This window comes from Talpa europaea (genome assembly GCF_964194135.1).
Source record: "Talpa europaea genome assembly, chromosome: 5".
NCBI classification, from domain to species: Eukaryota; Metazoa; Chordata; class Mammalia; order Eulipotyphla; family Talpidae; genus Talpa; species Talpa europaea.
The window spans coordinates 46,110,915-46,124,327 of NC_140071.1; the positions used below are offsets into that span (position 1 = coordinate 46,110,915).

Below are 13,413 nucleotides of genomic sequence, written 5' to 3' on the forward strand. Positions count from 1 at the left end.
TGACTTCCATCAACTTTCTCTTTGAATATTCCTGCCATTTCCATTATTCATCTCTTTTTACACTTTGTTATGTTCAAATAGGTCAATTTGCCCCAATTTTACAAGGATGTTTTCACAACACAATGTGACAAGGATAATTCAGAATATCAAGTATATACTATATCTGATGCAGTATTCACCATAATTTATGTCTGTCCAACATGATTTCTTTCTTTATGATTCCTCAGTTTGCTTACTATTTATGATTCCATTATGCATTTGAAGTTTCATCTCTAATATTTGTCCCATTAATTTGGTGAATATGAATGTCAGACCCACTTTACTATCATATCACAGCTTCTAATATTCTATTTTTCTTCTTCATTTTATTTGGCCATTTATTCAACTAATATTTAATGATTGTCAGCTCTGTGCAAGGCATAGTGCTAGGCAATGGGGTACAACTGAGAATAGACAGAGTGCTCTAACAGTAGGCACAAAGCTATCTTGAGTGCTGTTCTGCAATGCAGTAGCGGCTGGGCTCTGAATTAAGAAAGCAGCAATGGGGACCAAGAGCTAGGAGGTAAAATTATTTATATTTGGTGATTGACTGCATCAGATCTTGAGGAAAAGGAAAAAAAGGAAATGATGGTAAGCTTTCTGATTTGACCACTAGTTAGATTCTGGGGCAGTGAGGAGAGAGAGCCAAGAAAATAATAAGTTTCTGTTTTTGATGGGTTAGGTTTGAAGTGTTAAATTTAGATCTGTGGGCCATTCAGAGGAAGAAAAGCAAATGGAGATATGGGGTTGGAAGGTATAATGTAACTGAGGGCTTAGATAATCACTTTAAGGTATGCACCTAAATCCATAAGTAACAGGTACATAAGGAGTACTTCTTATATATTACTAGTATATCTTCTTTGGAGAAATGCTAATTTGTATCATTTGCAGATTTAAAAAAGTGATTGTCTTTTTATTGTTAAATTGTAGGAATTTTTTATATATTGTACCTATGAGAACCTAGTCAGATACATGATTTACAAAAAATTTCTCCCATTAAGTTCACTTTCTTGATGGTGCCCATTAAAGCAGAAAAGTTGTTAATTTTGATGAACTCCATTTTGTGTATTTTTTTCTTTTTTTTTTGCATATAGTTTTGGTGTCATATGTCAGAGGCCATCATTGAATCCAAGTTTATGAAAATTTACACCTATATTTTCTTCTACAACTTTTATAGTTTTAACTCTTACATTTAGGTCTTTGATCAGTTTTAGTTAATTTTTGTATATGGTATGAGGTAGTTGTTCAAATTCATGGTTTTAAGGGTAGCCAGTTTTCCCAGCACTATTTGTTGAAATGAATGTTCCTTCCTCATTGAATTGTGTTGGCATCTGTGATGTCTTTTTTGGATACTACTTCTGGACACTAGTATCCAGTTCCCAGACACAAACTGAGTGCCTAACAATTCAGTTCAATTCTGATGCTAACTCCCAGAGTTAGTGTAGACTCCACTGGTTAAGGACTCAGTCTTACAAAACTATCCCCACTTCAGATATCAGTTGCAAATTCCAGGATCAGCTATACTTCTGACTGGCTGGGTATAAATTTCGGACTTCTGAAAACCTCCTCAGATTCAATAATTCATTAGAATGACTCACAGAACTCAGAATTTCACAGAATTTTACCCATTTAAAAAATATAGCTAAGGGATAACCATAGAAGATAGGGTAAAGTATAGGGGGCAGAGGTGTGGTGCAGAACCTCCATGCCCACTCTGCTATATCACATTCATAGCATATAGATGGGTTCACTAATCTGAAAACTCTTTGTACTCTGGTATGTAGGTTTTTTTTTTTTGGGGGGGGGGTTCACTACAAAGCACCATTGATTAAATAATTCTCCATTGATGATTGAACTTCTGGTGACCAGTGCCTATCCTGAAACTTATGTAGTCTCCCCAATTCCCATCTTAAACTCTCATTAGCTTATAAAAGACTCCACATCCCAATGGCTTTAGGATCTCTGTGTTAAGAACTGGGGACAGGGCCTCCCCGGTGGCGCAGCAGTTGAGCGCTGCATTGTGAATCTGCCTCTGCAGTGACGGTTTGATTCCGCCCGCAGCTCCCCTCAGCAGTGTATTTGATACCCGGCTACCGGGCGAGGGTCGCACATGGTGCGCAGACCTCTCCTGCTGCCCGCTGCTCCCCTCAGCAGTGTATTTCATCAGTCTGCCTGCTCTGCTCTCCCCTCTGGCTCTGATGAATTCTCTCACCCTCCCGAGCTTCTGACTGTATCCAGTGCTTGTATAAATAAATAAATAAATCTTTAAAAAAAAACAAAACAAAACTGGGGACAAACACCAAATTTTATTTTTTTATTATAATATAGCATCCTCATCAAAAATTAACTGACCATATGTATATGGTTTTATATCTCATCTCTCAATACTATCCCATAGATAGCTAGATAATGGCTATCCTTATGCTAGTGTCACACTGTTTTGATTACTGTAGCTTTGTAGTAAATTCTGAAATTGGTAAGTGTGACTTATCCAACTTTGTTCAAGATCATTTTGACTATTCTTGGTCCCTTAAATTTACATGTAAATTTTTCAGTTTCTGCAAGAAAGACTGCTGGGATTTTGATAGCAATTATATTAAATCTACAGATTGATTTGGGGACAATTGACATCTCAACAGTATTAAATCTTGATTCAAGAATGTGGGCTATATTTCCATTTATTTATGTCCTTTAAGATTTCTTTCAACAACGATTTGTAATTTTCAGAGTATAAGCTTTGTACTTCTTTTGCTAAATTTATTCCTATTTTATTGTTTTTGATTCTGCAATTGACTTAATCACAGAATTATCAATTTAGTCAATAAATGTTTTCATGTTATTGACCAGAGCCATTCTCCGAACTGTGAACAGCCAGACATTATCCCTGGTCTTATGCTGTTTAATTTGATAGAACTCCTATTACTGTTGCTAAGGAAATAAGGAGTTAGTTTCTTTAGAACATCTTATTTAATTACTTAGAAATTGTATATTCTTTCATGTGCTGATGTTAGACCCCTGCTCTGATTGCTGTGGGTAATTTTCACAGTTTATAAACATTGGTAGGTGAATGGGGAAGATAACAGGTAGGGGCAAAGAGTCTCACTCTTAATATACAAAGTTAGGATCTTTAAAGTGCTAACTTCCTATGGTGCAGAAAGTTTTCACTTATGACTCAAGCAAAATGTGTATAATCACAGTATGAATTTATTGGTAGGAACCCCCAAACTAACAATATAAGCATACAATTTAATTGGCAGTTAAAGGGGAAAGGCTATGAATTTCCTGCATGCTTGGGAGATTGGTGAGGCAGAGCAGATGGGACCTGGACCAGAAGGTTCCTGGCAACTGTCCATTGACAAATTGTGGAATACCACTCCACATAGTAAAAAGTCCCTGGTGGTTTTCACCAAAATCTGGAGACGGGTTTAGGACCATGGGGATTGGAGTCCATAATTTTCTCAGCTTGGCTTAAATATGATGCCTACATGTATGAATTTTCAGATAGAAAACAAGCCTGCTTACCCCCTCAAGTGATCAGTTAGTTACAAAATACAGGAGCTAGTATTTCCTTGTACCTTTCACCACAAGTCCCTGGGTGACTGCCTGGCCCAATTTTATTGCAGAGGTCATTGCCTAAATGCACCTGAACTAAATTGAGTCTGAGAAAAATATGGGCATGATATTTTATACTGTACATGTTTTTCCTACAAACATTCCTATTAGTCAATAAACAGCTCAAGAGATCTGACAAAGTACCAACCACATCTTTCTATTTTCTTCCTTTCCCATTTTCCTTATGTGAGTAGTTACTATCTAAGAGTAGTAGACTGTTTTGCACATATGCATGTCTTGAAACAGTGGAAACCAGCTATCTGACAAGACACATTTAATTTGGATGCCAAAACATGTACTTTGGAGGGAAAAAAATCATATCATAAAGATTACATTAAATGTATGTTCTGAATAACACAGAATACGCTCCAATTTTAAGTTCTGTAAAATATTTGGGCATGTTTCATTATTTAAAAACAACATGTATTGATAACAAAATCTTTATCTCTGTATTTGAAAGATATGGCATAATCCATGCTGGTGGAGTAGGGAAATATCTTAGTGACTGGATCTTGCATGGTGAGCCTCCTTTTGATCTGATAGAACTGGATCCCAATCGCTATGGCAAGTGGACAACAACCAAGTACACTGAGGCCAAAGCAAGAGAATCATATGGATTCAACAATATTGGTAAAGTTCAAATTTTCTGTTATTTACACAGAATTGACTGCAGTAGCTCTGACTATAAATGCTTTTTAATCTGTTCATTATGATGGTAGTGGTTAGGGACTCTAAAAAGTATGGTACCTCTAAGAATAAACAAGAATGTATACAAACATATGTGTGGTGTACAGCAGTGATTTTAAATTTTATATGTATTTTTACTTTACCCTTTGATAATATTTTTGGCAGCCTTTTAAACATAAATTTTATATATATATATATATATATATATATATAAAATCCAGAATCCATATGTATGTGTGTATGTGTGTGTGTGTAGATAGATATATGGTTATGCTTCTGGATTTTCTGGATTTTAAGTACTGTGTTTTCCATTTTTCTGACTTCCTTCAAAGTATCTTTGGTTACATACTATTTAGAGTGCCCATTTTTCCTTTTCAGTTGGTTATCCTAAAGAAGAACGTTTTGCTGGGAGGCCAACTCAGCGAGTCAGTGGGCTTTATAAAACCCTGGCGTCTAAGTGTTCAATGGGATTCCATGCAGGCTGGGAGCAGCCCCACTGGTTCTATAGACCAGGCCAGGATTCTCAATACAGGTCAGTGAATAATTTAACCTACCTGTGGCTATGACTGTATGATGACATTTTGGAGATGGAATGGAAGGACATCAGCAGAGTTCTGTTTCCCCTTCCCATCCCGTACACCACTCCATGCCAAGGAGTATTGAACTTTTTCTTAAAAAAATGATTTTTGGCAGTAGAAATATTAATCTAGCCCACATGACTTTGGCCCACATCTAGGATTCATGTGACCTTAAAAGTGTCACAACCATTCTGGGTGAAATCTCCACTTGGCATTTTTCAGGAGTTCCAAGAAATCTTCTCCACTACATCCCAACCTCCACATGGTTTCACTTGGCTCCTAAAAGTTGTCATGGTTTAGATTGTTTGGTCAAATCACATAGTGTCTTATCACAAAATGGAAAGTACTTGGAAGGTTTGGATTTTCTATTTATTAAGGAGTAACTCAAAGCAACTGCTTTCTAGTGTATATGCATTGAGTCTTGCAGACTATATGCACTGTTGATGAATTAGGGGAAATGATCATTTATTTAGCACTTTAGGGCTAGCTAAAACATAAAGCACACCACCAACACAATTCTCTGAACTCATCTAAAGTGCTACATGGCATTGTTATACTTAACACTCATTGTGATGTTTTTTCCTCATAAGGATCTATAAACCTAGAGAAAGCAAAGAGCAAACCCAAGAACTAAATGACTTCTTTTTTGATTTGTCATTTTTCTTATTTAAACAGGTTTTGATATCTACTTTAACAGAAAATCCAAGTGATAAAAAGTACAATGGAGGACTAATTGTTGATGAGTGAATTTGGTCTATATAGGCAACCAGTCTAGATTATCTGGGGCAAAATAAGGGTGTGGGTTTTCCTAAAAAACAGAGATATCTATTCTTCACCTTGTGCTATTTAGATTTAACTGTTTATTCTATCATTTTAATAACAAATCTACTGAAAACTCATTAGCATCCTGCTCTGAAGTTAAAAGACCATGTTAGAAGACTCATAAAATAGAAAGGACTTGCATAATGTGTCAGGAGACCTTTGTTCCAGCCCAGTTCTATAATACAGAGGCCTTGGATGTCACTGTGACTTTTCTCTAAAAAATGAAGGCAATGAGCCAGGTCTTCCCTTGCTCCAGGAATGATCAAAAACTTGAGCATCACCTGGGAGTCTGCTAAAATGAGGACTCTCAGGCCCAGCTCCAGATCTGCTGCATCAGAACCTGTATTTTAACAAGTGCAAGTGATTTTATTTGCATTAATGTTTAAGAAGCACTGGACATGATAGCTGCACCCCCATATAGTCTGATTTAGTTAGATTAAAAAAATATTTTCAGAATGCTTCCAGGTGATTCCAGGATGCAACCAAGGTTTAAAACCACAGGACTGGTTAACTTCAAAACTCTCTTCTAGATCTGAGAGCCCACATGTGCTATCTTTTTTTTCTAGTTAATTAATACTTCATTAACTATGAAATGGGGTGGGGGGTGATAGATGAGTAACTTAAAAAAATAAAGATTCCAACATATATGTATGATTTGCAGAACAGAATTTTAGATTGCATTTTTTTCCCAAAAAGGATTTTCTAGATGAATAGAATGTGTTAAAATATCCTTCTTCTGTAATTTTCTGCAAATGAATGAAAGTTGTTGTGTGACACCAAGCATTGTGTTTCAGACCAAGTTTTCGCCGCACAAACTGGTTTGAGCCTGTAGGCTCTGAGTATAAACAGGTTATGCAAAAAGTAGGGGTGATTGACCTGTCACCCTTTGGCAAGTTTAACATCAAAGGCCAAGACTCCACTAGATTGTTGGACCATCTCTTTGCAAATGTCATTCCAAAGGTAAATAACCTTATAGAGGTTCAAGGTCCAAGATTCTGGCCTGCTTAATTCTGCTTCCTCTGATTGAAAAAAATGTTATTTCAGTCCATCTAATGATTTCTGTTTAAAGAGTATACACTTCAACTGAGTAAGACTATACAACATAATTTTAAAATTTAAATTTTTGTTGAATGAATTATCATCAAATGACATTGTGACTTTGCTAAATTGTAAATAGGAACTGTAAGATTTAAATATAATTTTTATTATAAGTAATTATAATGATCACTTAAATTGAGAACTTCAAAATTAATCTTGGGTTTAATTTTATAGGTAGTTCACACAATTGATATAAATGATAAGGTCCAGATGCTTTTTACTATTAACACCCATATTTTAATTTATTTTAAAAGGATAATGGATTTTTATTTCATCCTGTGATAGTTTTAAATTCTTTTATATAGGTGGGTTTTACAAATATAAGTCACATGTTAACGCAAAATGGTCGTGTGTATGCTGAGTTAACTGTTTCTCACCAGTCTCCTGGGGAGTTTTTATTAATTACTGGTTCTGGATCAGAACTTCACGATCTTAGGTAAGTGCATTGACTAATAAAGTTTCATACGGTTTATATACTGACTCCATCTTGCTTTAAGTTTTTATTTTATCGGTAAACTTAGCTTCTTTAATCTTATTGTTTTAAATATGCTTCATGTCTTTTATTAGGAATTATTTGAAGTGAGGGCCCTTACCTCACCAAAAGGAAATCCATCCATAGGGTTACTCATTCTAATAATACTAACTCCCATTTCTTGGGCATCATCAATGCGCCAGAACTCTTTTCCCACATTTTCTCAGATATAAGTACCATTTCCAGACAAGGAAACAGTAGTTTGGGTTAAAGTAACTTGCTCAGGCTAGTCTTGTTGATTCTGATGCCCACATCTGGTCCACTTCAGTAAGATGCCTGAGTTACTTTCTCCTTTTTCATGCTTTGTACTCTCTGGTGCAAAGCTGGATCCAAATCATTGACCTGTCAAGTCAAACCTTCACATGACACTTTGTCTCTTCATCTACTATAAAATGCTGTTTTTAATTTTCCAAATAAATTTGGAGTGTTGTTTAAGAGAAGTCTTACTTTGACAGGTTCCTACTCTAGTTATAAAAAAATCCCCAAATTATACCCTTCAATTCAAGTGGTGTCAGGGGCCATCTATATAGCTTAGCTGTGTGTAAACCCAGATGATCGTCTTATGCTAGACTTGCATTGCTCCAGGGACTGCTCAATAAATTTATAAATCAGTCCTATGATTGAGTTCCAACAACTCATCAAGACTTAGAAAAGGAAGCTAAACTTTAGAGCTTTTATCTTTTTCTTGTAATTGTCAAAGCAATTATGTGCCTGGTTGCAGGCATATCATTAATCTTTAGCAGCACAAGTGTGCCACCTATGTATAGGTATTAGACAAAATTTGCGTGACAATTAATTTTTGAAGAATGAACTATAGTTTAAATGCAGTACTGTCACTATTTAAAAGAGCTGTGTGGAAGAGTTGGTTTGAACTGAAGACGCCTTCTGTACTGTTAAAAATTACTCCCAAATTTATCATTGGGTGGGTTAAAGAGAATCATTTAACATCTCTGGGATTCAGTTTCCTTAACTTTAAATATGTTAGATGTTTAAATGAAATGACTAGACTGAGAGAATGTCTTCAGAGAAATAATGTTACCAGCATGCCTTTTTCAAGCTTGATTTAACACAATATTTATAACCTAAATGCAGATGGATTGAAGAAGAGACAGCCAAAGGTGGATATGATGTTGAAATTAGAAACGTAACTGATGAGATTGGGGTTCTTGGAGTTGCAGGGCCATATGCAAGAAAGGTCCTACAGAAACTGACCTCTGAAGATCTTAGTGACGATGTTTTCAAGTTCCTTCAAACCAAGTCTTTAAAGGTTTCCAATATTCCTGTCACTGCTATTAGGATATCTTATACAGGTAAGAATCAGAAAGCAACCTAGAATAAGTCTCTAAAGTTTTAAAGATGCTATCAGAAATTCAATTTTGTTAGTGTGATTTTGGAGGGAGATTTCTCCTGCCCAATCCTTATGATAATTATGTCTATTCATTTCTAATCTGAGAGACATTACACAGATTTCCAATTGTTCCAGTCCTACAGCTGCCTACCATTTAGAAAGGTAAAGAAGAAAGTGGAGTAAGGATAGCTATTGGAAGAATATTCTGATGCTATCTGGGAATATTTGAGATGATCTCTCTTACATAGTGTCTCCCATAGAGATTACCTTGAATATATCAGCCCTTTCTTTGAGCACTACCACTATCCATCTTTCCTTAAGTTTTCATATAACACTTAACCTTGAGCATTGCAGGTATTAGATACAGAGATAAATGAATACCCTCCTACTCCCCATTAGTGCTCTGGGCTCACTTCTAATTTTCTCTAGACTTCCCTTCCCTTGCATAGACAGAGTACTGGGTACCCAGGCTCTTGTTCAGCTCCATACGTCTCATATTAGGGACATGTGCTGGGGAAAAAATATCACCAGCAGCCCTCAACATTGGTACAAAGAGAACACACAGTATTAAAGACCAGAGCTCTTTCCTGAGACTCCATTCTACCTTTCCCCCGCCCATCCTTCACCTAACCTTGGCAAATTGGTAAACAAAATAGTATATAAACAGAATAATAACCAGACTGTTTGGGTTAAATTTCATTGTCATTGGTATTGCCCACAGTTCTAATGGTGAATGAAATGACCAAGTGTGAAAAAAGTATGTGTGTGTGTGTGTGTGTGTTGGGGGGGGGGAGGTGTAGAAACTTAATTATCCCACAATGAAGATAATTTGAATAAGTATCAGTTGACTTTATTTTATATATTTTTTAACCTTGTGATTTTTGGACAAGGAGTTGGGGGTTAAGGCATCTAAACTGTAAATCCCTTATCTTGATAAAGTATGCTATGCCAATTACTTACTTAAGGTGCCAAATACTTTACTGAAGCTGTGGTCAAGGGTCAGGATTAACTTCTGCTTTACAGCCTTTCTGTATCATGGTAAGAGGTATCCTAGGTACTGCCCTCTGTTTGACAGGACTGAGTATAAATGTGTCTGTGATGTGTCAGGCTCCTTCTCAGTGGGGTTTGGTTGCAAATTTTTTTAAAAAGATTTATTTATTTATTTATACAAGCACTGGGTACAGTCAGAAGCATTGGAGGGTGAGAGAATTCACTGGAGCCAGAGCGGGGAGCAGAGCAGAGCAGGCAGACTGACAAAATACTCTGCCAAGGGGAGCAGCGGGCGGCAGGAGAGGTCTGCGTGCCATGTGGGACCCTCTCCCTGTAGCTGGGGATGGAACCGGCGCTGCAGAGGCTATGGGCAGCTTCGCAGCCCAGAGCTCAACCACTGCTCCACTGGGGAGGCCATGGTTGCAAATTTTTGATGAACTGGTCTTTTAAAATTCCATGATGCCTATGTTGCATAAATGAAATCTGTTTATTTATTTTTGTGTTTTAGCTAATGCACGTTAGGCCTATTGATCATTGTCCTTACTCTGGTTTGTGGCAATTGTGGGTTTATTTCAGGTGAGCTGGGTTGGGAGCTGTACCACAGACGAGAAGATTCCGTGGCTCTTTATGATGCTATCATGAATGCTGGCCAGGAGGAGGGAATTGACAATTTTGGAACATATGCCATGAATGCTTTAAGACTGGAGAAAGCTTTCAGAGCCTGGGGGTCAGAGGTTTGCAATGCTAACACCTTCATTAAAACTTGATGTGTGTTGTAGGATTTTTATATAAGGGCTAGTTTTAACTACATTGACATTGGCTCCAACTGTAAGAGTATTTATATACTATTAGATAACAATTTAATGGGGGGAAAGGTATTTCTCTTCTGTTTCATAGTTGAAAATTCAGTGGAATCCTGACATAATGTTTATTCTGCCCTAACTTCTCCTGCTTGGCTGAGAGCCCTGTACCATCTCTGACTAATGTGAAACTGGGACTGCTCCAAGGAAGCCTGTCCCCACAGGATTTGAGGACCACCTTTCATAGTCTCTATTCCTCCTCTGACATGTTCTGTATTCCCATTTTCTTTTTACTGTGTACCTTTTGGGAAAAAGAAACAACAAAAGATATCTCTCTGAGATGCAGGGTTGATGGTCTAGGATGCATTTGTCCAACCTGCTCCTACCATTCGTAATGGAAACTAATGGTTCCTATTTGTATATTTACATACCATTTTCATATGACCAATTTCATTTACCTTCTCATCTCGCCCCGAAGAAGGTATCATTGGTGATTCTAGGGCAAGGAGTTGGGACTTCGGGTATTAATTATCCCTACTCTACAAACAATCAGATAAAGATTCGGTGAACAATTTGATCCAGATGAAGTATTCAAACTGGTTCAAATTCTGTTCCCCTACTTTATTTCCAATATGGCAGGCTATCTCTGTACTCCTTAACTTTTTCAATTCGTGGACTTGCATTTATCCTCCACCACATACTAGCTCTGTGGCCTTAAACTTCTAGAGCCCCTGTTTACTTTTCTATAAAATGAAGATAATCTTTATCATACAGTCATTATAGATATTAGACATAGTTTGCAAAGTGCCTAGCACATAAAAGAATCAATTGGAAGGTAAAGTGGATTTGAAAGCACAGGCAGGGCCACTAGAGCATTTAGACTGGGCAGAGCACTTGGCTTGAGGTGGAGAGTACAGGCTTCTGGAGTCACTGAAAGCACAGGGACCTGGAACAAGTTAAGATGTTCTCTCAGGAGTTTCTCAGTGATATAATGGGGCCTTGGATGAGGCTGCTGCAGGGGGAGAATAGAGGACAGCCGGTCCCACACTCTAAGGAGTGAAGCAACAGAGATAGCCCTTTGGGAGTGAGGCATTTCTTCACCCTCTTACCTTTTATATTCTCATTCCTCTTCTCTAAGCACACCTCTTAAGAGCTTCTCTATATTCCATGTCCCTTGAATTTCCCAGCGGTGCCAGCACGCCCTCTAGTGTTAATATAGCAATAACAATTTTCTGTGCATTGTTTTGATGTTTTTCTTAAGAGAAATTCTTAAACTGAGCAGAGAGAAAATAATTTTAGAATGGTTCAAATTGATTAGGAAATATGATAGCACATTTCACATCATGAAAATAAGTTTATATTATTTATCTGGTTAATCTGATTTCTGTGTTGTGTTATTTATTTTTTTAAATTTACCTTCTTTTATGGGGTTTAGATCACTTTCCTTAGAGCAAAAAAGAAGAAGAAAATAAATGAAATGAACACACACCACTAACTTCATATATTGTCCTAAACAGTGGCTTTATCTCCTCCTTGAAGAATATTGTAATTATTCATACATATTTGAAGAGGTTGAGATTCACCCTTAATATTTTCCTTTTCCTGGCTCTGTAGAACCCATTTTTCCTACCATCTGTTTTCTCTTCCTACTTATTGGCTAATTATAAGTAAACTACTTGATAAATTTTCAAACTGTAGTTATGTAAAATTCTTATATTAAACACATGGAAGTCTTCTTTCTGGAAGGAACATCATGTTGTGATACCCCTCAAATGTTTATTATAATAAAAGAGCCATGAAAACAAACTGTGAGTTTTAGCTTCTAATTTGCCAATCAGATAACAGTACTTTCTAAAAGGTAGTGATTGAATTTTAGAATAAAAAAATTATTTTAGAGACCAGTCCATGGTTTTTCTTTTTCCTACATTCAAAATCAAAGTGTTCTTTTCCCTAAAATAATACTACTAATAATAAATGAAACTGATGTTACTGAAATGATTTGCACTCATCCAAGATTTAAAATGTGTGCTTCCATTTTAGATGAATTGTGATACAAATCCCTTGGAAGCTGGACTGGAATATTTTGTAAAGCTAAATAAGGTATGTTTACATTCCAGAATGTGCTTGAGTAAGTCTTTGATGCTGTTTTGTGACAGTCAAGCTCTAAAACTTAATTGTGATTTTAGGACAAGTGAATTGAACATAAGACTAAGCACTTCAAAGTGTTTTATATTAAGATTTTGTCAAAATTTGATCTGTTCAAATGAACTATTGCAACCTGCTTGTAGATGTGAGATAGCAGAATACAAAACTTCAAAGACTAAATCTATTTATCATTTTTTATTGTGTTGTGTTTTTTTTATTGAGGTAAAATTGTTTTGCAACACAGTATATAATTTAGAGGTGTAACATCACACTTGTTCAAATGTCTGTTACCACACCACACCCACCAGCATCATCCACCATAATCCATAACCCATCCACCATAGCCCATCCCCTCTTCATTTTTCCCTCCACCCTTAATCCTCTGGCAGGTTCAAATCTACAGTCATATTTCTAGGGTTGTTTTGGTTTAAACTTATCTATTCTTTTGCTTTGTTTCTCTGTATTTGATGAGAGTGAAATGATCCAGTATTTGCCTTTCTCTTTGTGACTTTTTTCACTAAGCATAATCTTCTCTGCTATTATTCAACCTATCAAAAATGGCAAGATTTCATATTTTCTTTTAATAACGAAATAGTATTCTGTTGTGTATATGTACTCCATCTTATTAATCCACTCATCTGCCTTTGGGTATTTAGGTTGTCTCCTTGGCTATAGGAAATAGTGCTGCTGTGAGTTAGTGTTTTGCATTCCTTGGGTAGATACTTAAAAGAGGGATTTGGGGACCATATTGTAGGTCCATTT

The 13,413-nt window shown here is 36.5% G+C and overlaps 1 protein-coding gene across 1 annotated transcript in view; it reads left to right on the forward strand.

Annotated features, from left to right (window-relative positions):
• The window catches only part of DMGDH (dimethylglycine dehydrogenase), a gene marked incomplete at both ends in the record, with an annotated part of 58,743 nt that overhangs the window by 27,445 nt on the left and 17,885 nt on the right, over positions 1-13,413 (forward strand). The window contains 7 exons of the mRNA XM_084233078.1: positions 4,112-4,281; positions 4,717-4,870; positions 6,533-6,698; positions 7,142-7,272; positions 8,461-8,678; positions 10,283-10,440; positions 12,547-12,606. Coding sequence (XP_084089204.1) covers positions 4,112-4,281; positions 4,717-4,870; positions 6,533-6,698; positions 7,142-7,272; positions 8,461-8,678; positions 10,283-10,440; positions 12,547-12,606 — 1,057 coding nt within the window. The remainder of the gene's footprint in view (positions 1-4,111; positions 4,282-4,716; positions 4,871-6,532; positions 6,699-7,141; positions 7,273-8,460; positions 8,679-10,282; positions 10,441-12,546; positions 12,607-13,413) is intronic.